The sequence below is a fragment of the Artemia franciscana genome, chromosome 21 (genome assembly GCF_032884065.1).
Source record: "Artemia franciscana chromosome 21, ASM3288406v1, whole genome shotgun sequence".
In the NCBI taxonomy this organism is placed as follows: Eukaryota; Metazoa; Arthropoda; class Branchiopoda; order Anostraca; family Artemiidae; genus Artemia; species Artemia franciscana.
Window position 1 is genome coordinate 19324930 of NC_088883.1, and position 27821 is coordinate 19352750.

The 27821-nt window shown below is 35.4% G+C and overlaps 1 protein-coding gene across 1 annotated transcript in view; it reads left to right on the plus strand.

Annotated features, from left to right (window-relative positions):
• Positions 1-27790, plus strand: part of LOC136040667 (POC1 centriolar protein homolog A-like) — a 50594-nt gene extending 22804 nt beyond the window's left edge. Inside the window, exons 3-8 of the mRNA XM_065724960.1 lie at positions 3264-3503; positions 9620-9776; positions 12447-12644; positions 19699-19801; positions 21378-21502; positions 26089-27790. Coding sequence (XP_065581032.1) covers positions 3264-3503; positions 9620-9776; positions 12447-12644; positions 19699-19801; positions 21378-21502; positions 26089-26382 — 1117 coding nt within the window. The 3' untranslated portion in view covers positions 26383-27790. The remainder of the gene's footprint in view (positions 1-3263; positions 3504-9619; positions 9777-12446; positions 12645-19698; positions 19802-21377; positions 21503-26088) is intronic.
• Positions 27791-27821: the final 31 nt, after the last annotated feature.

Here is a 27821-nt window from a genome sequence, read left to right on the forward strand (position 1 = left end):
GGATGTTGAACTAACCAAAATGCAATATTTACATCATAATACTACTGCTTCTACTCTTACGTCTACTACTACTGCTACTATTATTATTATTGCTACTACTGCTACTAAAACTACTACCACTATTAACTCTACTGCTACTGCTATAACTACTGGTGCTATTAATACTACTAATAAATATAAGGGTATTAAGGCGAAAATCTTGGGTAATATTGTAACTATATTGAAATAAATCGAAATATACTATGCCCACATAGTTGTCAAGACCAAAGCTTCAATGCAATGCTTTATCAGCAATGCTTCAGGACCGGTTGATGATCTTAAGTTAAAATTTCCATCATGTATCGAAGGGGATGTTGAAAAAAAGGTGCTATGGGGATACTTCTACTAATGCTGCTACATTGCTACTACACAAGCTAAGGGTATTAAGGTGAAGTTTTCAAGGAATATTTAGGCGGATGCTGAACTAAATTGAAACGAACCATGATCATGTTGATTGTCAATAGGTTGATAGAGCAATATCACAATAACGGGTTGCATTATTGAGTTAGACCTTTCTGGGTAAGTTGTGACAAATTTTGAACTAGCCAGAACACACTATGTGTATACTTTTGATATTACTTCTACGGTTATTATGAGTAATGAGACTTCAAGGAATTAAGTTGAAACGTTTAGGAGGAGTTTCAATTAGATGAAAAAACTATACGCATGCAAGTATCAAAATGGTATATAAGCGACATCATAGGCAGCACTGCTCTATCATAGCAAGTAATATAATTAAAATTTAGAGGAGCTAATTTGGATAGAAAGTTGTTGCACCCTTTTTAAGAGTCAAAAGTGATTGGAGGGCAAATTGCCCTCCTCTTTAGCTTATGATTTTCCAAACACTTCCAATCCAAATTTAAGATAGCTATCTTGTTCAGCATAGCTGAACTGTATCCCTAGGGCTACTGTGTAGGTCACCCCCCCCCCCATAATGTTTAGGGTTGAATAAAATGCACTCTGTTAATGCTAATTGCCAATAAGGCATCTCAGCAGTAGGACTATTCTTAGAACGACTGACGGTATTATGTTCAAACTTTCGGGGCTATTTCTATTACTACTTCTGTTCTGAAAATTAAGCCAGATCAAAAGAGTGTAAGTGTATCCAAGCTGTCAAAGATTATAGATAGATTTCTTTTGCGAATGGTATCAAGTTTTCTATTTCAGGTTAACTAGAGAAGGTATAAAACTAAATTAAACACTACTATTTGTGTCCAGCTTTTTAAAAGGGTGTATGTTGTTAAAAATTGTTGTAAAATTTTCTTCAGCATACAAATAGTAGGCCAAACTATAAATTCTTAAAGAAAAACTGAAAAGATTTAAATTATTACTTTCTTTTTCCCTGAAAAGACTATGTCAATATAAAACGAAGAGAAATTAATTAAAACAATTTCCACAAAACAAGTTTTTCAAAGAAAAGTAAAGAACTCTATTAAACCAAAAATGAGCAAAAATAAAATCAAATAACTTACCAACTGTAAAACCACAATAAATCAGCATCGATAAATAAACGGGTGGCTGGCGTTTGTCTCCTGGGAAAATACCACCCCCTCCCCGCGGAAAATACTCTCCGTGGAAAATACGACTTTCCGTATTTGAGATTTTTATTTGAGTTTTTTTTTTTTAATTTCCGTCGGGGGTAGAAATTTTGGGACATGTGTATTATGCGCCAATCACTCAACGCTGAGCGTAAAACTCGAGAACAAACCGATCTTTTCGTTAGTTTCTTCGTTACTTTAGAACAAATTTGGAATTAGATTTGCCCATTAGGGGGGCGGGGGTAAAGTATAGCGGATCTGCATGCAAAATGTATTAGGTACAGTTATTCTGCATATTATGAAGTAAGAATTGTTTCTTCAAACTGTCCAAATACTTTACTCCCTCCCCTCCTTATGTGCAAATGTATAGCTGAAATTATATATTTCCCATATACTCTATTACTTATCTTTGTCTAGTGTCGCGCTAAGCTGAAAGAAACTAATAAAGAAATCGGTTTCTTCTCGGGTTTTACACAGTGTAAACTTAAGTGAGTGGCGCATAATACACAAGCACAAAAAAATTCTTCCTCCTTTGAAAAAAAAAACTGAAATAAAATTATCAGATGTCGAAAGCCTTATTATCCGCGGGGGTTTTATTTTCCGGGCGGAAAGGTATTTTTCGGCAGGGGGTGGGGTATTTTCCTCGAGGGGGGGGGGATATTTGCAGGGAGTAAACGCCTAGAACCAAATAAATGAAACCCAAAACGAACAGAATTTACTATAAATAACCGAGTCAAACTCAAAACGAGGAGGAATTAATATGAGTAGGACTCAAAAAATTATTTTCTCAGTAGGACTCTGAAATTATATATTTCCCATATACTCTATTACTTATCTTTGTCTAGTGTCGCGCTAAGCTGAAAGAAGCTAATAAAGAAACCGGTTTGTTCTCGGGTTTTACACAGTGTAAACTTAAGTGAGTGGCGCATAATACACAAGCACAAAAAAATTCTTCCTCCTTTGAAAAAAAAAACTGAAATAAAATTATCAGATGTCGAAAGCCTTATTATCCGCGGGGGTTTTATTTTCCGGGCGGAAAGGTATTTTTCGGCAGGGGGTGGGGTATTTTCCTCGAGGGGGGGGATATTTGCAGGGAGTAAACGCCTAGAACCAAATAAATGAAACCCAAAACGAACAGAATTTACTATAAATAACCGAGTCAAACTCAAAACGAGGAGGAATTAATATGAGTAGGACTCAAAAAATTATTTTCTCAGTAGGACTCTGAAATTATATATTTCCCATATACTCTATTACTTATTTTTGTCTAGTGTCGCGCTAAGCTGAAAGAAACTAATAAAGAAACCGGTTTGTTCTCGGGTTTTACACAGTGTAAACTTAAGTGAGTGGCGCATAATACACAAGCACAAAAAAATTCTTCCTCCTATGAAAAAAAAACTGAAATAAAATTATCAGATGTCGAAAGCCTTATTATCCGCGGGGGTTTTATTTTCCGGGCGGAAAGGTATTTTTCGGCAGGGGGTGGGGTATTTTCCTCGAGGGGGGGGGATATTTGCAGGGAGTAAACGCCTAGAACCAAATAAATGAAACCCAAAACGAACAGAATTTACTATAAATAACCGAGTCAAACTCAAAACGAGGAGGAATTAATATGAGTAGGACTCAAAACCCCTATGCTTTCCCAATACCATAACATAATTTGTACTTTACTTCTCTTTTTTAAAGAATGCATGGTCATACAAAGCCCATCACAGACCTGAGTTACAATCCTACAGGGTCTTTAGTAGCTACATCTTCATTAGACAGCTCTGTGAGGTTCTGGGTTCCAACTGTAAATGGACGGTGTACTATATTGAAACCACATTTGCGAGGTGTCAGATCTGTGAAGTTTTCCCCACATGGTGATACTTTTGCTACTGCCTCTGACGACAAAATGATCAAACTTTGGGATTCGAAAGACCAAAGGTATGTTTTGTTTTCTTTTTGAAGTGCATCATTAAAAAGAAATTATTCTCTTTAAACCGAATCTCTTATTAGATTCATGATTTGACATCAGTGTACTCTTAATTAATATGTGAACTTCAGAAAGTGTATTTTTGAGCTAAATTATCTTATTTTTATGCCTCTTATAATGTTGTTCTTCGAGTTTCCTGAAGTATTTTCCCTAAAAATCTTGAAGGGTTAATGTGCCCCTTCACTTATCTATCTATTGTTTTTGGGCATGATTTATTGATTTATGACAGATCTATTGGATAAAGTGAAGAATATATATAAGAATGGAAAATTAGTTGCTATGAATTAGTGATTGTAAATTAGTAATTAGTAATGGCAAATTAGTTGCTATGAATTAGTAATTGTAAATTAGTAATTAGTAATGGTAAATTAGTTGTTATGAAATAGTAATGGTAAATTAGTTGCTATGAATTAATAGTGGTAAATTAGTTGCTATGAATTAGTAATTAGTAATGGCAAATTAGTTGCTATGAATTAGTAATGGTAAATTAGTTGCTATGAATTAGTAATTGTAAATTAGTAATTAGTAATGGTAAATTAGTTGCTTGATTAATTAGTTGCTATGAAGTCAGAAGATGCTTGAATTTCTTTGTATATTTATTTGTAATACGAAGCCTCAGTGCTCCCCTCCCTCTAATCCCCCCCAAAAAAACATCTTGCACGTCTGAATCATTAGCTAAGTTTTTGGTATTCCCGCATACATACTGCTAGGATGTATATAAGGGAGATTCTCCTAGTTACCAAGGATTTTTGTTTTTTTTTCCATTATGACCAAAACATTATGACCAAAACAATAGTGCCATTATGACCAAAACAAAAAATAATTTTTTCATTAGGGACCAAAACAATTTTATTAGACATCAAGCTTGTTTGAAGTATTAATCAAATCATCATAAAAATAAATTTGATAAAATTGATTACATTACCGCGTCCTAGTGACAAAGTGATAGGGTTTATTGAAACTTTTTTTTCTCTCTAAAAATAGGTTGAAAGCGAGAAAGGTTCATATGCTGGATTGTATGCTTAATATAATATAAAATAGTATATATAATAAAGTATAATATACTTTATCCACTCGTCGGCTTTTAAGAGAGGTATTAACTTGATTCGAGGTAGGAGAGACCAACTTTGTTGAGTTAAAAATGTGTTGATATCCTATAGCGTCAAAAGTACTCAACACAATTTTATGTACTATAGTGAAATATATTTTATACCCGATAAGCAATGTACCATTCCTTTGTGTACAACTGCTTAAAAATCCTAATAAAACTTCTAGCAGAGCTTGCCCCCATTCCCCCTGAAAAGTATCATGTGGCATTTATGATAATATTTAAGAATTGAGGAGGACAGTAATACCTGCTATATTTTGCTGCAGATTAACGTAGTTCTAGATTGTACATGCTGCGTTTTTCGATAAAAAGAAAAAAACTTTCGCATAGACTTTCGTGCATTGACAATATAGACTTGGTTTTGTTTTATGCTTTGTGGTAAAGTAACACAGTTTTATGTTTTGTACGTTGTCCATTTTTAAAGTAACAATCTTGATTGTACCTCAAGGAATAGACAAGTTTTGAACAGAATCAATATATTTTGATTGTCTTTAAAGAACTTGCTAGCAATTTTTGAAGAAAAAACTCTTCTTGGGAAATACCAATTAAAGGTTTTGATAGGTCAACAGCTATAGTGTTTAATGGGTGCCTAAGAAACAATACAAAAGGGTCGCTTGTGCAACATTTTGTTGGCAAAACTCATCAGCAACTGCCGCAACTTTTTACGGTGCGCATGCACTGTGAACATGCGAATTTTTATTGTTGGAATCCCAAGACGACTTTATCACTGCTGAATTTTTAACTTTGCTACTAAGAAATAGATCATTCTACATTTAGAAATTGTTCGTCACTTTTTTTTTATTAATTCAGGGAAGTTGAACCCAGAAATTATGCTAGAGTGGATACAGAAAAAAAAAGTCAAATTAACTTTCCCATAGAAGGTAATTATTGGATAACTTTAATAAATGCCACGTATTATATAAAATACAGCATGCTATACATCTTGAAGAGCTATAAAGTGGTTATAGTTCTCGCTTACTTTACTCGTACTTGCAGCGGGACCAGACGATTTTGCCTCACTGACATTCAAATGAAACTTCTAAATGAGGGTCTCCGATGATGGCCAGTTACCAATTGTTCGGTAAACTTTAATCATTGCTTGTCCCAGTTGTGGCTGAATTTACGAAAACCTTCAGCAGGCTCCAGATCTTGCCTTACATGTGACCCCCATTTTTTAATCGTCCTCCTCTTCTTCTTCGCCATATTGATAAGGGTTCAACGAGAAGTATCTGTTTGATGAGGCATGGTTGGGTGACGGTAAAACTGTCTAAGCCAGGGGAGCTGGCAGAGCTTGATGACGCTTGAGATTTTGTCGAGTTTGAAACAGTGTCGCCGGATATCGTCATTTGAAATCTGGTCTGACGCCCATAGGCGCGAAATTGAGTGTAGGCAACGGTAGTTAAAAATTTGTAGAGCACATCTATGAGCTGCTTTGACGGGCAATGATTCAACACCATAGATTAGAAGTGCCCTCACTGTCGATTCATACGTGATTATCTTCGTTCGCAGCTAATTTCTTGACGGATCGTGGAATTCACCACCTTCGAATCCACCATGGATCCCAGGTAAGAGAAACTGTCAGTATGTTCAAGTGAGAAACTTAATTTTCAGTTGGTAATCTTTACTGATGTTCAAATCAAGCACTTTCATTTTTATTCGTGTTCATAATAGGCCGAAGTATGCCTAGAAATGTGCCACTTCATCAAGCATTTGCTGGGCTGATTTTGGGCCTGGCGCAAGAAGGATGACGTTTTTAAGCGTGGATCTGCGTTTTTAGGGTCTGTCAAGTTGATATTTCTACTAACTGCTATTCCTTCAAATCCCCATAGGACATGGTCACGGATTCAATCAATACAATAATTAAAGAGTAGTAGTGAGAGCATAAAGCCTTGTTTCACTCCCCCTCCCCCTCTACATCGAGTAGTGACGACTTTCCCCATGGACCCTAACCCGGGATACACATCCTGCGTAATAAGCTTTCATGATGTCAACGAATTCTTGTGGCATGTCATCTTCACTGAGAATCTTGCACAAGAATTTTGGTTCAACTGAATCAAAGGTGACTACATAGTCTATGAATATGTTAAAATGAGGGAGGTTGTACCATTCACATTGTTGCATGATAGAGCGGAGGTTTCACAATCTGATCCGAGCGATCTGTCGGATTAGTTTCGCCGTGTTCGCTTGTATCTCGCTGTTTGGAATCTATGTAGTAGAATGGGGGCAAGTAATTTGCCTGCAATATCTATGAGAGACATCCCTCTTTGACTAACATAATCTGTCTTTTCACCTTTTTTTTGTAAACGGTGGCTTTTTTTGTAAACGGTGGGGATGACTGAAACTTTCCAGTCCTTCGAGAAATTCTTGGTTTTCCATATTTTTGTAAATAGCGGCAGTACCATGGTATGCTCTTAGGCGGGGGGACGCTTTGTAATCTCAGGTGGAATACCATCCTCACTAGGAGACTTGTGTCGCTTGAGATTTCGGATGGCATTGACAATCCAGTCAAGGTCTGGCGCGAGGTGGGTTTATACAGTACAGTTCCTTCGAGACCGAGAGTGGCGTGTTGTCCTCTTCTATAGTCGCATTTACTTCGGGTTTTAGAAGTTCGCTAAAATACATTTTCCATCGCTCAACTTTTTTTGCACAATCACTTATGGTATTGTCTCGTTCATCTTTGATAAAGTCAGGCACAGAGAACTTCTTTCCAATAGCTTCTTTAAGAATTTGATATGTGGGTCTAGAATCGTGGTTTCGCGTTGGGTTTTCTAGTTTATGAGCGACTTCTTCCCGGTGATGGGTGCTGTCTTCTCTTACGCTTTGATTTGTTTTACGCTTTCTCATTTTAGCACTGACTGCTTGCTAAGGTGTTTTGAAGTACGCCTTCTTTGATTAATAAACTCTAGGGATCGTTTGGACATCCAACTCTTTTTAGAGGGGTGGGAGTAGCCAAGCATATCGGAAGTAAATTCAATGGCTGAGGTTTTGAAGTGCCACCACAATTATTTGGCGTCTTATACATCAGTGGTTAGGGCATCGTACCTGTTTTAGAGCTGAAGGCGAAACTCATGTTTCATGTGATTGGAACCCAGTTTTGCGATGTTTGGCCTTTATTTTGGTACCTGTTTCTTCCTTGTGCTAAGATGGAGAAGGATCTTAGCTTTGACGAGAGTATGATCGCTGCCTAGTGTGGATCCAGGACAGGCTCCCCCAAAGGCACGGGTATCCTGAACTAAGCTTCGTCATCAACTCTTGACGAGGATTTGTCTATCTGGGTTGCAGTGATATTATCATTAGAGCGCCTAGTGATGCGTTGTTGAAATAGAGAGTTTGCTATCACTAGTTTATAGTTTCGATCAAATTGGGTTACACTCACGATTTTGCCATGGTATACTATATGTTATGCGGACAACTACATATTTGGGGACTGGTCAGTTGAGCCCACTTGCCTTTCCAGTCTCCTCCTACTATTAGGTAGTCCTGGTTTAGACAACTTTTCATTATACTTCCATATAGAATGCATCTATCGTGTCTTCATCAGCTTCACGGGTCGGAGCATATACCGATACGACGTTTATGTTAAATAGTCTATCCTTTGAGCGGATGAAGGCGCTTCTCGGGCTAATAGGGACCCACACAAAAAGTAAGCGATGAGCTGAAGAGCTCAGCATAAATCCCATTCCTTGAAGTCCAGATCCATACTGTACTCTAGAGTTGAGAAATCGATATCTCTTGTTTGATTCTACAGTGGCTATATTTTCCGACAAAACACCTGCAATCCTTGTCTCGGAAAGGCAGACGAAATCTGATTTATATATATGTAATTCATAGGCCATGACTTGTTGGGTTGTTTCTTCTTTTATGGATCTTACGCTCCAGCAGGACACTCAAAGAGTCATTTTTATTTGATTGATATGGCTTGGGATGGTTTGCTCTTTTATAGGCCTCGAAATCATCCCTTGATGCGAAGGCACGTCGCTTAAAGCTGGCAAAATCATGGTAGATGATAAACTGTTGAGACCGTTCATAATTCCGTAATTGCGTTCAGATGATACCTGAGAATCTATTTAACTATAAGCCCCCCAAACTCACGGTACCCTGTGTGTTGGCATTCGACTATGTCACGCGTGTGACTGGTCAAAAGGTTCACCAGACTTCCACTTTGAGGTGCACAACTCAGACTTCCCACCTATGGTTAGCGACTGGGGAGTTCGACCCGTATCTGCATGTACCTCATAGCCAGGAGACAAACAGCCTGTCCCAATCCATTAGAACCCAACCTAACCATCTCCGGATTCAGTCCGTTATACCGAGTGCCAAGAAACACTTCTACAGATTTCTATACCGTTTTCTACAGAGGAGTCACGTCCATGCATCCACGTATATTTTCAGACAAATTACGATTTTATTTTATCAGTGTGAATACCGTAACCTAAGAAACGTAACTAGTAGTCAATCTTACGTAACTGGTGCAAAGTATGGATTGAGTTTGCTAAGTAAAGGAAACTTACTATTGCTTGGAACTTTTTGAAAAAAAATTATGAAAAAATATAGCAAATTATTTTCCTGAGAAAAAAGTAAGCGCAGCTGAAGCATAAAACAATAGAAACGGGACTTCTAATTGATAAACGCACCCAGAGTGCCAGTACAGAGGGGAGGAGGGAGCCTAATTGTCACATATTTGACTAATAATTGCTGTGAAATTTGTCTGTGAAAATTTTATTTGCCGTCAAACTCTTATGTAGTGTGTATACAGGAATATAAAGCCTAAACATTGCATTACATTAACCAAGAAAAACAGTTGAAACTGAGACACAGAATGTGTTTAACTGCCTTATTACGTTTCTAAAAACTGGAATAAAAAGAACTTTACAGATTTAAGGGATTTGTTTCGGTTATTTGTTTTCTGTTTCTGTATACAACACTAAAACTCAAAAAAATTGAAACGTTTTTTTTTAGGTTCATTAGAAACTTTAAGCAGCACAGGAATTGGGTGCGCCGCGTCCGTTACTCTAATGCTGGAAATCAGGTTGTCTCATGCTCTGACGATAAAACCACCATACTTTGGGATATCAGAAAAGCTGGAGGGCCTGTCCACTGTTTCTACGAGGGAAGAGTAAGGAAACGTTTACATTAGGGTACCATTAGGGTTTACATTCGTGTCACTTCTTAAATGAAGAATCAATGAAACATTTTCTTAGCCGGTTGTAAAGTTGTTGAGAGTTTTCAACCCTGATCTAAAGCTAAGCGAACTGTATGTTTGCTCATAATTTGGGCAAACGGGACTACGGAAACAAACGGGACTACGGCCAGTAGTAGTGTTGCTACTCTGATTGAGCGTCACAGAAGCTATTAGAGCTGCTTCAATGAGAACACTAAATCTTTGGTGTAGCTTGTACACACAGTAGCGATAATTGTAGATAAGACGCGATAGACACGACACGCCGTAGTCCTGTTTGTTTCTTCATTGTTAAGATTTCTCTTTTTTGTTCTTTTTTTGGCATAATAAATTTTTCAACGATTTGATAAAAGTGATAAATAATTCGGTGATTTTTTTCCGTTGGTGTATTTACGCAAAAAACTTGTAACCGACAAACCACCGTAATTACTGCTAAAAGGTCAACGGCGCGACTGTGTTTTTGCTGTTTGAACTAAGTAAGCAACACAAATAAACCAAGATACAAATTCAAGGGAATTAACAAACAAAAAACTGACGCACTATATTTACCAGCCATCCAAACTCATCCAGTGTCTTGGCCAAGAATATTTTTTGTCATATGCCATTTTTTACTATTTTTTAAGTTTAAAAAAACGAAAAAAACGATTTATCTAACATTCACACGAATTTTACACAAAAAAAGGAAAAGTCATTAGTAAATATATGTGCAAATTTGAAAGCTGTAACTATAAATTCTAACCAAATTTTAAGCCCTGTCGCTAAGAATTTGTTAAGCCAAAAGAAATTGAGCAAAAGGGGACAGGATATTGTAAATATGCCCATGAGAGTCTCTTGTTTTCATCTTTCATCTCATTTCATCTTTCATCTCATTTATCTTTTTCATCTCAGGGCACAAATTTGAGAAATCTAAAAAAAATTATTCTATCTGTAAAGCATCTGAAGTTCTGTGCCTTATTTCTGTAGGTGTGGAATTTCGTTAATCGGTTCCTTTCTTATTGCTTTTGCTTTCATTTCATTCGCCGTTGTTAATGAAGAGTTAGACCTAAACTGTATTTTTCAGTTAGGCCTTCTCTTCTTCTTTCAATGTGAAGGATTAATTGCGCCTACCAATAAATTCCAGAGAGCACTTGCAAATTTCCATTCTTCTAACAAGTTATACTCGCGGAACTAAAAACAGGGCCGTAACTTGTTTTTTCATTGGTTAGTCTCTTAGCATTTCATGTAAGATGTGAATGATAATCATACTTCGTAGAAAATTTATCAACAAAATGAGCCAGTGCAAAATCATTCCAACATTCATATACCAGTTTTAACAATTGTTGATCTTGTACACTGATATTTGAATATAAAGCTAAAACGGCAGTAATTAAGACAGTCTAACAGTTTTAAGCAGGCTCTGTAGGACATCATGTGCACGAGCTATTTAACGCAAGTAAGAACTTGATCACTAAAATTAAGACAATTCCTCTAAGACGAGTTATCTGAAGTCTGCTTTAACTAGTATGATAATGAAAAAAGAAATCACTAATGCAACAGCACAAACGCAGAAATAAACAAGAAAGACAGAAGGTGAAAGGAAGACTGTTTTCCTACTTTAGTAATCAATATAGATCAGTATTTGAATGAGGCCTTAACCCTACTCAGCCATACACAGTCAACCGCAACGAATAATCTATGGATAGGCAGTCGTGTCGTAAGTAAGTATAAATCGTCATTTACCAAACATTAAATAAAAGCTGTGGGTTGACTTAGAGAAAAAGTTAGTTAAGTCTTGATTCAGTGCCGAATTGGGATAGCTCCTTACTTGTTGCAAAAATAGGCTAAGTACAAGCTCTGAAACTTCGGTGACGTGTTTCAAGCATGAGCTAAGTTCAGTCTCGATACAAAATTGAGCAATGTCCTGGTTCGGTGCAAAAATGATTTTTTTTTTTCATAAATCGGTGTAAATACGGTTCTGGTTTGGTGGATAAACGAACTAAGTCCCAACTTTTAACCCAGTGTTCTAAGTTCTGACTGAATGCGTAAACGATCTAATTTGAAGCAAAAGACTGTCTCTGTGCAAAGCGAGCCAAATCGTGACTCGGCACAAAACTGAGCTAAATTATGGCTCGGTATAAAAATGAGTAATCCGAGCCGAGTTGAGTCTGCACTCTGTGTAAAAATTAGCTAAGTATTGTCTTTTTAAGCAGAAAGACGTTAAGTAACAAAGTTGTTACAATTTGTTTAACTCATTTATTTTGATTGGCATGGTAGTTTTTTTGTGCTTATGTTTTATTTTAGTGCTATGATTTAATTTTATGTTCAGTCTCCCACTGTCACAAGCCAAAGAGCCTCTATGGAGGGTCTAAAGTTCTGTTATTTTTTTCTGTGTTTCTTCTGAATAAATAATTGATTGATTGATGTATAAAACATATGATTAGTGTACTTAATTTATAAAATTCATACTGCAATCTTAATTATTCTTAATGATTTGTACATATTTAGGACCAACACTAAATATCAATTGTCAAAACTGTACAACAGATCTATATGTGTAAAGTTGGGAGGATTTTAAAGAGGTATAGACCCTAGGTCTTTTTGCATTATTTAATAGTTTCTAATTTGTAGGGAACTCCGACATCAGTGCAGTTCCACCCTGTTTATGACATCATTGCTGTGGGCTTAACTGGAGGGTCTGTGAAACTGTTTGACACACGTATGTTTAAGCTGTTACAATTTTATGAAATTTTTAATGGAGATGTGTCTGATATTACGTTTGATCCAAATGGAAGCTACATTATCGCGGGGTCAAAGAATGATACAAAGGTTAGTCTAAATTATTGTGTAAAATGATAAAAGTTGAGGTATAGAAACACTAACAATCTAGGAATACAATTAGAGATTTTTACATTATAAGTTCTCAACTGATATCAAAACACCAATGTAACAAGAGAAGCATTTAAAACAGCTTATTCAATAGCTTCTCAGACGACATAATAATATCGTTAGCTTGAAATTTGGCTATAATTTTCTGTTCACGACTATGTCTAGGTAAATAAAATAAAATTTTACAAAAACGAAAATAATTTCGATAGACCAACAATAAATCATTAGCTCCAAGTTGAGATCGTACTTCCGAATATTGAAATTAATATTCATCTGAATGTTAAACGTTTTGTATTCTATATATCTAACTTATATTCAACATATTCAGCTTTTTTTTACCCTATTAGTTTTCTTTCCTTTACCTTTTCTTTTCTTTCTTTCCTTTCTCTCTTTTAGTTCCTCTTCCTTTCCTTTAGTCTTCAGTGTTACGTACTCCATTTCTTGTGCTATTGAAATTTTTTTAGTAGAAGTTACAAATGTCATGTTTTTTATGCTCGATTTCTCAGAAAATGTATGGGGAATCTTAATCATTGTATTTACCTTATTTAGATTAGAGGCTTTCAGCCATTTTGCCGGTTTTTTTTTGCTTGAGAGAGAAAAAAAAATTAAAATGGGTGATAAAGCTTTTTCAGAAAACATATGTAAGTAGTATTTATAAATGCTTGTATCCTAAATAAAGTGTATAAAGACTAGATAAATTCACAAATATTTCGATGTTTCTTAAATACTTTTCCAGTCAGATGATGTACCAGGCAGAGACATTGCATTTGCTTTTATTAACAGTATTACTTTAAATTTTGCATAACTGGTCTAGATTATTCAAGGAATGGTTTATAACATATATATATATATATATATATATATATATATATATATATATATATATATATATATATATATATATATATATATATATATATATATATATAATATAGTATTCGGAATTCGCAGATGGTGTCTTAGGGAGGAAAGTTACAAACGCAATTAGGAATATAACTGAAAATGCTTTATGTTTAGTATAGAGGAGAAGAAGCCTGTAAAAAAAATTATTCGAATGATAGATCAAATGAAATAAGGGGAATGTAAGGAAAGTGGAGAAAGTATGAAAATATGAATTTAAGGAGGTGTGAAATAGAGACCATGGATAATAATGCTTAAAATCTGGAAGATGCAACCTGATGGCATAATAGATCCTATTAGGGAATGGCTAACATGTATACAGGAACTTAAACTGGGGGAGGGAGGGTAGCTGAAAAAAACGGGAAAAAGCCGAAATATATGACAGATATAAGAAACTATTTACTAATTTTTTAAATTCTTTGATTTTTCTTTCCCTCTAATGAGTTTTGGTTCAAGTTTCAAGATTTCATTATTAATACCATATTTACACAAGATGTTAAATTCCTGACAGAGAAAACTCGACTGAAAAAAAAAAAACAATTTTATTAATTTTATTCAACTCATCAACAGGGGAAAAAGAACCAACTCCCCCCAAAACACGCCATACAGAAGAGGCCTACAGATGCATGTACAACCACATACACATACATATGCCAATATACCCATACATATGTGTACACATACACATACTTATTAACAAATTACATCTTCATTAGGCATTCCTTAATTTTATTTTTTAATGTTGATAGGCGAAGAGATAGATCTCAGTTTACCAAACTTATTCCAAACTGTAATTAAACTTAGTGAAAAACGCGATCTCTAGGATTTAATTAGTAGCTTATGGACTATCCACCGCCTCCTGGACTGTTGACAATAATCCATCTCATTCAATGCCTGTAATAGCTCAGATTTCTTAGTGAAAAGCGCGATCTCTAGGATTTAATTAGTAGCTGATGGACTATCCACCACCTCCTGGACTGTTGACAATAATCCATCTCATTCAATGCCTGTAACAGCTCAGATTTCTTAGTGAAAAGCGCGATCTCTAGTAGCTGACGGACTATCCACCGCCTCTTGGACTGTTGACATTAGTCCACCTCATCCAATGCCTGTAACAGCTGAGATTCATAAAAATGCGTTGGCAATGCCTTCTTACGATATTGAACAACAAACAGAACTGACCGAAACATTACAAACTGGTTAACTCGAAAGATATTCAATATAAAATACACACTCTGAGTACTTGATTTGTTTAGTAGGTAGCGAAACAGGAGATGGAATATATTCTTTTAGTACTCGTAATCCTTTATTCTGCTGTCTCTGGAGTGGCAGTAAGTGCCTCCTAAAGGTATTCGAATAAACAAGTGGGCAATAAACAATTAAGATAAGAATATACTAAGCTAAAATAGACGGAACTAAATGCATTAAGAGGTAAAATAAACTTCTGGTGACACATGATTCCAACATTTCTGCTTAATTTCTACTGAAGGTGGCTAATATGGTGCTTGAATGACACGTTTTCATCTAAGACAATTCCTAAGTAACGTACAAAGCTAACATGCTTAATATGCACGTTGTTTGAAATCTCAACTGACTGGAGTACAGTACAAGAAGTTGAAGTCCGAGAGTAAATAATAAAAACTGTGGTGACTTAAACCACAACAGAACTCTTCCAATTGACTGATATATATTTTGCCGAAGTATCAGATCATCGGATCTAGAGACACTACACCCCGCATCATAAGCAAACAACACTGCAAGTCCAAGATCCTTTGACTACTCACCCAAGTCATTGATATAAATCAAGTGCAGTTTGACTGCTGCACTGTTCTTGATGTGCAGTCACCATCGTCAACAAATTGTGTCCGGTCATGTAAGTACGGTATAATTAAAGAGCAGGCTGGTCTTCTTATCCCATACTGATCCAGTTTATGTTCCAAAATACGATGGGAAATTGTATATCGACTGATTTTTTGATGCCAAAAAAACGTAGTTGCTGGAATATCACCCTTATTTAATACGTCATGAATAGACTGAGTAACAACTAAAACCGCATGGATAGAATGGTTTCTCCTGAAACCAAATTGTCACTGGAAAAAGAAATTAATCTTCCCGAGAAACGAAACCAGATGATTGTATTAATAATGTTCGATAAGTTTAGAAAAAGCCGACAAAATCGGGATTGGACTCTAATTATTTGAATCTTTTGAATCACCTCTCTCATGTAATGCAACTATTCTAGGGGTTTAAAGCAATCAGGGAATTTTCCGTACTTGAAACAAAGGTTAATAATATCAGCTAAGTACACTGCAGTTTCCGGGATAATCGTCTTCAGCAAAATTGTACTAGGTATATCCGGCCCTTCTGACATTCCGTTTTTCAAAAGCCTAAAAATTACCAATAATTCTGAAGCCAATACAGAAGAAAGAAATATTGATAGATCATTTGGTGGAGGTAAGTACTTCTTGAAATCAGTGTCTTCTGCTGACTGCAATACAGCTTTTGGTGCAGAAGTCATTTCATCCATAATAGCAAAGAGGCGGTTAAGTAGTGCAATCACTTCTTTTTTCCCTTTCACAGTTGTCCCACCTGTAGCTGTCAATTCTTCAGGATTTCATTTTTTTTTCTCCGATTCAGACAATCATTAATTAATTTCTGTATCTTTTTTGGCCATCCTTTCGCATCCAGGAATGTTTGTTTGTAATAACTGCTTCGATGCCCGAATTAATTTTGTTAATGTAGTTTTATGATTCTTTAAATTTTGCTTATTTTCTTCAGTCGAAATTGATAAGTATTTCCGATACAGCTTATTCTTTGCATTTATAGACTTCAGTATACTTGATGCTATTCAGGGCTTAGTAGGCTATTTAAGCCTTCTGTTTGTTATACAACGGTAGGGCACACCTGGTCAAACGCATTTTAAAGATTTCTAAAAACCCCTCGCAGCCTCATTCAGGTCTTTGGACTCATAACGGGGTAAAAAATCAGCGTTCCTCAGCAGCTCCTTTAGTTTAGCGATATTCATAACTCTCCTTTTCGCTGCTGTCTGGTAACAGTTGGCATAACACCGATAATTAGATTACGCACCATTACAAAATGATCTGAAGTGTCGTCAACGACGACATTACTTGTTCGAACTTGAATATTCGTATAAATATTGTCAATAAGAGACTGGGAAGTTTCGGTAACTCTAGTTGGTATACAACAAGCAGGGAGACATCGAGGGGCTAAAAATGTAGACAGCATTTCTGATGCTACGTCATATGTGACTAAGTTACTCGTGCTACGGTTACTTGGTAAAGATATATCAACATTAAAATCACCCATAATGATAGACTTACGGTATTTACCCGACAATATCTCAAGACATTCCTGTAAAATTTTAGTATACCTTTTCGCGCTTCCACTTGGAGGAGGATAACTCACACAACCAGCTATTGGGTCATGGTTAACCTCAATTTCTACCGCTAATATTTCAAACAGCATCTCCAACTTCAAATGTTCCACATCACTAATAATTTTAACAGTTAGTGATGACTTGACAAAAAGTCCAAGTCGTCCTTGCTTATTATTCTGGCGGTTCTTACACACCAACTTATAACCGTGAAGATTAACTAACGCTTTGGTTGTAGAATTCAAGAATTTTTCACACAAACCAAATATGTCCAATTTACCAACGAGATCACGGCAGTTCAGGAACGGCAGCCGAAAATCACCCGGAAAATAATGTGTACTAGAAAAATCGTTATGAAAAAAATACTTGTTACTTGGTGAATTAATTACTTCCAAATCCAGGTTTTCTGTTTCAGAAGACGAATTAGAAATAAATCATAAAGATCAAGCGGGCTATTATGAAGAGAATCAAACCTCAGAATCCCCTGCCGGCGAGTTAAATTATTTTAATTAAACTCAACTTACCAAATATCCACAGTGGGAGTCTGGAGCAGTGAGTAAAGAAGATTGTTAATATGATAGATATATCATCAAAGGCTCGTTATCAGTATCATACTGTGTTATAAAAAAAATCCCTCCTCATCCCTCCTTAACGCCCCACTCTTTACGCTAAAGTTTTTTTTACTGTTTTAAAAAGTAGAATTGAGAGAAAGTGTCAAACCTTAGCGTAAAGAGCGGGGCGTTGTGGAGGGACCAGCCCCTTTCATATACGAAGTAATTTCTGTTCGTTGTAAGTTTTAATGTCGCTCCTTACTTTTAGTTAAAAAAAAACTTTTTTTTTTTATTTAATACACTGTAGTGGACAAACTAGTTGGCTACCGCTACGCAAGCCATAGAGATTTAAGCATGGGTTTTATCCGATCAAACTGAAACTTATTAAGCTGTTAACTCTTTGAAATCTAATTCAGTATTGAGTAATTGAGGTATTGAATAATTAATTAATATATTCATATTTGGAAACTAAAAAAATATTAGAATGTTAAAAATATTCACAAAATATCTTAATAACATAAATTAAAAAGACTTTTGCAATCTGTATTATTTTTTTTTTTGGAAACATGGTTGAGGATATGCCTAGGCATATCTTCAGACTCTCCTTCGTCATTTTCATCTAGTGAACTGAAGCAACGGGGATATTTTATGTGCTATGACAGAAAAAAAAAGATTTTTGAAACTTATAAAGAGAGAAAGACTAATTTGACAGCAATATGAATCAACGATTATCTTCTGAAAGTTCAAATGAATAGGTGTCTATATATGTAAGATTTAATATTTTCCCGTCTGTCTATGTATTGAAGAAACAAGTTAAACAAATCAAGCTAGGAATCCAAAATCTTATAGAAACTATTTTGTTACTATCGAAATAGTACTGAGCTATTAAAATTTTAACCGTTAGTGCTAAAAGAAGAATAATTGACCTGAAATGACTTCATGATTTTACTTGTTCACTGTATTTTATCCGCTTGGGTGAATCTTAGGGCTTCGAAACTGAATTACCTGATGGTGATGAAGTTGCCAGTGGGATAAGGGTCTGATTTGGACTAATGAAATGAGTGAGTAGAGCTCTTATTTCCGAGGGTTTGAGATCTGAGCTGCCGAGTGAAGTGAGGCACTAGGCCTAATAAGTGACCTGGTCACGAAAAGCCCACAAAGCGTATATTTTTCTAATGAACATCTAGTGAGAGGGGAAGTGAGGTCTTTGGCCTGTGAACACATATTCCAAAGAATATTTAATTTTCCACGATTGCCCCCCCCCCCCCCTCACGTTACTGGAATGCTGGGTGCTGTAGTATTATGGTTACTAGAATTCACACAGGAATAAACATAGTTAGACCGGTCTACATTCCTGTAATTAAGAGTGCGTTTTAGGTACTAGTAGTCCTTATCCTTGGAAACAAAAAAAAATTAGTAAAGCAGGTCGTACGTAGCAGGAAGGTATCAGCTAGATCTGAGAAAAAATAACGAAGCATTAAAGTTTTGACCTGAAAAGCAACTAACAGGTCCTAAAACCGTCAAATTACCCTAATGTGACTTAAAAATGAAAGCTGAATACTATAAACTCAAAATTCATGGGCTTTCTTTGCTGTTCCCCTTAGACTAAATAAAAAAAAAAATCAAGATCTACTGTAAAAAATTTGTCTCTGGAGGGGTTCGAACTCATGGCCGAGCGTATACTAGGCAGTCGAATCTATCACAGTACAATGGTTGCTGCTGAGCTACGCGGTCTTTAAACTTTGTTTGGGCCTTAGCCTCAGGTTCCACTGACGGTAGCTTTGTAACTGCAACTATCTATTTGTTTGTTTGAGGGTTGCAGGCCTCATTGTTTGTTTGGTCTCTGCTATTCTTTCCAGCAGTGCAGCATTTGGTCTTGACATACATATGTATATTTTATCTTTTGTCGCAAAAAAAAGAATAACAACTATAATTTAAATGTTTTGCCCTGAAAGGAAATATGAAATTTTTGTACCTTTAAAATTTCTTGAATCAGTGTTTGTGAAGAATATTTGACTGTTTGGCCTTTTTGCTGTTCTTTATTATGGTTTTTTTTTCAATTTTGTTTTGATTTTTCCTCTTTAATTGTAATTAATTCACTAGCTTTAGTCACTATAGTAAGCCGTTATTCTGTACTCGCTCTTTCCAGGTATTGGACATACTTGAAGGCAGAGCCATCTACAACATTGGTGGTCACGCTGGTGGTGTCTCATCCGTATCTATATCTTCTGATGGAAAACAATTCGTCACAGGTACAGAGTCAAATTACAAATTTGCTTAGAGCAATAAATTAACATAAAACTGACGAAGAATAAGAGGAAATGTCAATGCATAGAGAAGCCTAACTAAAATAGTGAAAACACTATATAATACAAGATTTATATTTGAAAAATTATTATCACAAGTTCCGATACAAATTAGTCATAATTACCGAATTTGCGCTTGAAATTCAATAAACACAGCAAAAGAAAAAATTATATAAGAGAGCTAGTTAGGAAAAAATATCAAATACTAATAGGTTGTCCAAAATGTCAAATAAATTGAAACTTATAAAATTGAAAAGGAATAAACCAAGTGTTCAAGTAAACGACATCTTAATTCTGTTGACTGACTGAAACAAAGCGGAGGAACACTTTAAATTAAGTAGCTACGTTGTGTGGGTGGTTATACTCGCAAGGTAGTTTCTCGTTTTGGTCATTTATTGTATGCGCCATGAAAACTAAACTTGTAATCTTAACAACACAAAAAGTGATATTATATATTTAGTGTGTTTTATTTTTTATTTTGTTTATATAAAGAAAAAGTCAACGATTGGGTAAAGGTAAACGACTCTCCGAAGTCGTTTACTTCGAAGCCGAAGGTAAAAGCTCTCCGAAAAAACTTTCTTTCATCTTTTAAAGATAGGTAGCTGAGGTGAATTGAAGTTTCAAGAATTTTCGGGATTCACTATTAAAGCTGATTTTGTAAGTTCTTACTTATGGATTAAGTTCTAAGTAACCTTTGCTAATTTACTAAAAATATCAAAGAAAATTTGTCCAGAAACCGATTGTTTATCTTAGGATAAACAATAGAGTGAATAAAAGAAAGTTCAATAATAGGATTATGATAATCCAAAATAATAAAATGAAATTTATAATTTTGGGACGGCAAAATATATTGGTATAAAAGGGTGATTAGTTATAATAATAGGATGTTTTGGTTGGAAAACTATAAAACTAATACCAGAATAATAATTCGACAAATAAAAGGATAATTGTAATTGGCTAAAAAATTAGTTAATAGGATTGTTATTTAAGAAATTAATAGAAAGCTTTTGCAAAAATATGCGTAAAAAGGGCTTAATCGTTCAGTAAAACCTTTGGCATAAAATAAAAGGAGATGAATAATGATAATAATTTGGTTTCACTTTGGGTTGAAATAACAATCATAATAAATAACAATAATAACACAAAGCAACAGATATATAAGTAATAATATAAGTAATAATAAGTAAGAATCCGTCTTGTTTATATTACCTGCTTACTTATTAATATTTTTGAGTTTTCTATTTGATTTTGGTATTTTCTTTGACTGAGACGTGGAAATGCAAGTGTTTAAAGTACAATATGATTTGACCTGATTAAATTGATAGAAAGGCTAGGTAAAAACAGCCGACATTTTTGGTTGATTATAACAAATTATCGCTGCACATTGTCCTTAAATGATTCTTAGAAGGGCTGAATTTAGGACTGCCATCTGTGAAGGCAGTGCTGAAATTTTGTGTGCCATTTCAGTGATCTTTTTTAGGCTTAGAATTTGTCAATTTAATCAGATCAATGTTTGTTATAGGTGGGATGGATGGTATTATGCTTCTTTGGAAATCCAATCTCACTTATGTACCATTAACTGAGACTCCTTCTAAAAGTAGAAGAAGAATACGCCCATCGATTGCTTCGCAAGATGACGCCTTAGAGGTAAGACATCAAACGTACCTTCTAAAGTATTGGGATATTACAGAAAAACCTGTGAGAGTTTAAAAAAGTTTCCATACTTGCCGCCCTCTTCACAAGAGAGGGTTCAGTTAGGTGTGATAGACCGTAAGCTAAACTTGAGAGAGAGATAGAGAGAGAGAGAGGGGGGGGGAGGGAGAGAGACAGTACATTTATTTTTACTATAAACATGGGTTGATCCAGCACATGGACATGGCAGAGACACACAATTCTTGATGCCCTCTCCTTCCCTTGGAAATTGCTGTTGTGTGCAGCAGCGTTAAAGAGCATTAAAACCCCATGAATTTTTACATGGGCCATGATATAGAACGGCTAGGTATTCTGAGTTCTAATCTCCATTTTAAAGGTTCGAATAAATTTGAAGGTGACCTGCCGGTTGTTTAATGGCATATGTGTCCCCCAAGAGCCGCATGGCTTCTGATCAAATATCATGATCGCCATTTTATTCAAAACTCTCGCCAGGTCCAAAAATGTGCCACCAGGGCATAGCCTAAGTAAATACAGGTCATGTACGTCTGTTTCAAAAATGGGATACATCACAGCAAACTCGGCGGACGGTGGTCCGCCGGGGAACTAGCATTGGATTATTGATTATCCACTGGGTGCCTACTAGCCATTGTTAAAAATTCGTCATTGCACACGCGCGAAAGCGGAGTCAAAAAGTAATGTGTGAGACATGCTGTATCCCAAAATTCTTTAATGGGGATTGTAGGAATACTCATTACTGTATAGTACCTATGCTGTGGAGGACATGATAAGTACTGTCTGATGTGCTGCACTTATCTAACAATTCGTGGTCTAGTCTCACCTTGCAAAGGTTATGAGCCTGAGATGTTTTACCTTATTTTCGAAAAAAGGGAGAAACATCCCCTAAAAGTCATAGAATCTTAGTGAAAATCCCACCGTCGGATTCAGCATATCAGAGAACCCTACTGCAGAGATTATAAGCTTCTATCTGCAAAAATGTAGAATTTTGTATTTTTCCAAGAAGAAACACCACGGATGCGTGTTTATTTTTTGTTTATTTGTTTGTTTTTTCCCCAGGAGTGATTTTATCGACTCTGTGGCTCTAGAATATCGTGAGAGGGCTCATTTGGCCGGAAATTAAAAGCCCTAGTGCTTTTTTTGAGTGACCAAAAAGATAGGCAACTAGGCCCCCTTCCCAAATCTTTTCACCCAAGATTGTCCGATTTAGATTTGAAATAGCCATTTTGTTCATCATATCTCAAAAGTTCAATAATTATTTTTTTGGGAGTAACGTGACCCCAGGGAAAAGGGTCTTTAAGCTATGAAAATCGCCCATTGTTTACTCATTGCGTATGTTATTGGGAAGCATGCATACATTTTAGGGTGGGAAGACAAATTTTATGCTGTTTGTTTTTTCAGGGGGGAACGTTCCGTGGTGAGGAAAGTTTCTAGGGGGTCAATTTGTCTGAGGAAATTTTTCAGAATCAAGGTACAAAATTCTTTTTACATTTCTTGCTTTCTCTTTTCTATCTCTATTTTACTCGTAGAGTTGTTCTGGGTAATTGTCCTGGGTAAATATTCATCGGGATCGAAGAGTCTAGAGCCGTTGTTCTCAAACTTATTTAGACCCACAAAACATTTTAGGTACCTCTTCCCAGTCACTGGTACTAAGTTAACTATAGCTGAAACCTTAACCTTTTAAACTCAATTATGCATCGACTTTAAGTAAAAACAAACATACTCAAACTTTAAATAACAAAAAGTGCTTAGTTTCAAAGAGACTAGTTAGAAGGATGAGCTTGTTTCCCTTTAAACAGTTTATCGAAATTGGGTTATTACTTAGTTAAATACAATCTTAAAACATTTTCAGCATTTAATTTGTTTCTAGATTTACTTTTAAGATAGGTAAAACTTCATAAAACATTTTCATATTAATAAGTGATGGAAAATCCTATCCCTACCTCCTACCTCCTTAAGTGAAATCCTACAAGAAATTTAACAGCAGTGCTTGACAGTCCTTTGCATTCCTTCTTGCAGGGGTAAACACCTGCAACCTAGTGAGATTATGAATTCTTTGCATCAATTTGTAAAATCCATCCGTAACTAACAGTATTACAGCCTAATGACTCAGTTTTAAATATCCTTATCCTAGAGATTAGTTCATTTGTTAAGAAGTTGAAGGCACTTGATCCTCGTAAATCTAGTTACCCAAGTGGGATACCAATTAATTTGATTGTTGAGTGTGCTAATCTTTTATGTACTCCTTTAACGACAATTTTTAACCAGTGTTTTATTGATGGTGTTTTCCCAAGTATTTTTAAACAGGCGTATATTACCCCAATCTTCAAATGTAAAGCCCTTAAGGATATTACCGATATGAGGCCGATTTCAAAAACACCAGATTCTTTCCAAAGTGTTTGAAAGTTTCATTTTTGATTATTTATTTGAGGACATAAAAGATAACATAGATTCCCAACAATTTGGATTTAGACCCAGGTATGGTACTACAAGTCCTATAAGTCCTACAAGATTAAAATCCTACAAGAAATTTAACAGCAATGTGACGTTATATAACGCGCCAGTTCCGCTATTTTCAGTGCTGTCAGCCCGCATCCTTCAAAACGTTGTGCTGAAAATTCATGCAAACTCAAGCAATGTCAGTTTATTGATTAAGGCAATGCATTCTAGATGCGAATTTAGGTATCTCAGGGCCGTACGTAGTAGTTATATAAGTAGTGCAAGAAAATTGTTCCACTATACTCAAAAAATACATCTTAAGAAATCCTTCGTTAAATGAATGCATAAGGATCTAATAGAATCCTTATTGGAAAATTATTATTGTGTTATTCAATTATTATGTTAGTCACGAAAATTATTATGTTAGTCACAAATCGAGCACTCAAGTCTGTTGAAAATCATTGTATAGACACCGTAGTATAGAATAGGATGATTTACATTTCCATTCATGACTGTTATAATCAACATTTTAGACTAGTTTCTTGAATCATCCATCTTTCCTAATTATTAGAAAAAAGACATTTTTAAAGGCATTTTGCAGTAAAACTATTGCTCATGTTTAGTATGAAATGTGACCCCTCCACCCTCCCTAAATGTTTTTGGCTATACCGGTGATTTATCTAGTGGCCAGCTGTTGGCGTAATGGCTTGAAATTTGCTATAAAATATATGAGCCATCTGTGGGACTCAAACCCACGCTCTGCAGTGTTGTAGGCAGACATGTGAAGATGCATTAAATGCATGTAAAGATGCAGGAAGCTGTGGACTTTTTTCTCGTCGACAAAGGTTTCTTGTATCGCGATTTGCTTTTTTACTGGTGAAGTGGTAGGTCTATTTATATGTTTTTAATTCAGTTGTGATGGATTTTTATGTAGTAAGGGTGGATGAGCAGGAAGGGTGGGGATACTCCCTCGGGGTTTTCGCCCCCTCATTGACCTTGAAAATACTTTTTCAGGCAGTATTTTGATTAGAAAATGCTTTTTTAGTATGATTATTGGAAAAACGCCAAATTCGCCACCCCCTTTAGATTTTGAAGAATACATTTTTTCCCTCCCTTAAATTTTCGCGAATTGCCGCCACCACAATACATTTTTCCCTTTCCTAAATTTTCGTGATTTGCCACCACTGTTTCTTTCCCGAAAACTATCCTAGTGCATATCCTCCATCTCCATTTTCAGCGTCTATTGATAGAGAATCTTTTATTGAACCACCTATAGTACCCAGTAGACTGTGCGTTGGACTGCGCATTTGATTTCTTTAGTCGCCTGCATTTGTTACTGAAATATTTTACCTTGCTTGAAAATACTTTTTCAGGCGGTATTTTGATTGGAAAATGTTTTTTAGTATTATTATTGGAAAAACGCCAAATTTGCCACCCCTCTTTACATTTTGAAGAATATATTTTTCCCGCGTTTAAATTTTCGTGAGTTACCGCCACTGTTTCTTTCCCGAAAACTGTTCTTGTGCTAGCTCCTATCCTGCATCCCCAATTTCAGTGTCTATTGATAGAGAATCTTCTGTTGAACCACATATAATAAAGATACTATAAGATAGACCCAGTGGACTTTCCATCGGACTGCACATTTTATTTCTTTAATCGCCTGTATTTTTTTCTCAAATATTTTAACTTGCTATTTTCATGTGGAGGAGATTCGAGCTCATACACAACTTTATGAATATGAATCACCGTCAATCAATCTTTACCATTAATTTTACCATTTTTTACCATCAATGTTACATTAACATCAATATTATTATCAATTTTATTACCATCAATTATCAAATATTACCATCAATTACCATTTTTACCATCAATCCATCAAAATGTTACCATCAATCATATCAAATTACCATCAATCTTATCAAAATGTTTCTATTTGAAGGTCAAAGTTATGCCTAAGCTCGTTGAACACTTTGAGGTTGAAGAAACCCTAGATATGTCTATTTACATGTGGAAAAAAATGAATCACCTATTTACATGTGGAGGATATTCGAGTTCAAACACAACTTTATGAATATGAATCACCTATATTACCATCAATCTTATGAAAATGTTTCTATTTGAAGGTCAAAGTTACGCCTAAGCACATTGAACACTCTGAGGTTGAAGAAACCCTAGATATGTCTCACCCAGAGGAAGAGCTTGAGATTCAAATTGACCAGTCGGAAGATGCTGAGTCTGACGAAGTGGAGTCCAAAAATTTTGGGGGCACAGAGATAGCTAATTTGTTCAACCAGAATGAGCTCCAGGCAAAGCAGATTTTGGCCTTAGAAGCTAAAACTGAAATTCTCCAGGCTCGTCTCGACCGTATGGAAAAACAATTAAAAAAATTTGAAGATGCTGCGAATGAAAAAATATAGTTGCTTGTGTTTCTCGTAATTTCTGAGTAACTTGACGCAAATGTAATCACAGTTGTGAGAAAAAACTACGCTTGCTATTGTATTTGTAATTGCTTGTGCATATATTGTAAACATTTTGACAAAACTTAGTTTTAACCATGTAGAAATAGCAAGTACCTCTTGAGACTAGTTGGGTACTTCGTATTAAAAGTGTTTTTGATTAGCAATTCAGACTTTCGATTTATAACGTAAATACAAGTAGGGATTGTCAATATCCAGACTCGTGATTCAGTTTCGAATATATCTGCGAGTTTTGCTAATGAAATCCATTAAATTTTGTCCTTACTCTGAACTATCTTTGTTTTCATAAGCGCAAATCAGTTTTTTTAAACCTCTAAAAGTGAACATTTTATATTTTTGCTGTACCAACATAATAGCAACATATAGTATCTCATCACCGTATTCACAATATAACACTCATATCCATGACAGTATATTTATATATTTTGCATCATAGCCTTTCCCAGAGGCGTATTTTATCCTAACATTGACTCTGAATTAAAAATATCAGACACTTAGGTGTGGAAATTCACAGGATTTTTTTGAGGGGGGAGTATATTTTTCAACATTTAGGCTGGGGGGGTAAATTTCCCTTTTTTCCCATTTTATCTTTAATGGGAAAAACACATTTTTCAATGAAAATACCTCAAAAAAGTATTTTCGAAATATTGGGAGAGGAGAATTTTGAGGGGTGCAGTCTTTTTTAATTGGCGCTACTGTCGCCATTATTCCTTTATAGGCCACTCACAAAATTTGGTCGCCTAAATCACTCAATGATTCACACTTCAACTTCCACTTAGAAATCCAAAATCGTCAGCTGATGATCCTTAGCAGTTGTTCATTATTTACAAAGGGCAACAAATATAGCATGATATACAATTGTAAGATTAATTGGTTATAGTGAGAATGACAACATTATAGCTTGACTGTAGAACAACAATAAATATAAAAGATGATCGATATTAGTTTTCAGTGGGTATGAAACCGGAATTGGTTTTCAGTGAGTATGAAAAGTGGGTATGTGGATATTCATGTTTGTAGACCTTTTAGACATTTTGGGGTGATGGCGTTTGGAAATCTAAAATAGAACTTGAAGAATTTGATCCTTTTCGACACTAAATATTCTTTTAGGTCTTTTAGTGTCTGATTTCGAATATTAATATTTGAATTTAAACTGAGTAATCGCCGTGGCATTTGTTTACTAAGAACTAATCAAAGATAATATAGAAAGTGTATAAGTTGATGTAAATTCTTTTTTCAAATCGTAATTGCATGTGTGTCCAAATGATATTCTTTTTCTTTGTATGCTTTCTTCAGTTTTATACAAAACTTGAAATTTTATGTAGTTAAATATAATGAGTTATTTTTACTTTTCCTTTTTTTTTCCCAGCACATTAAGG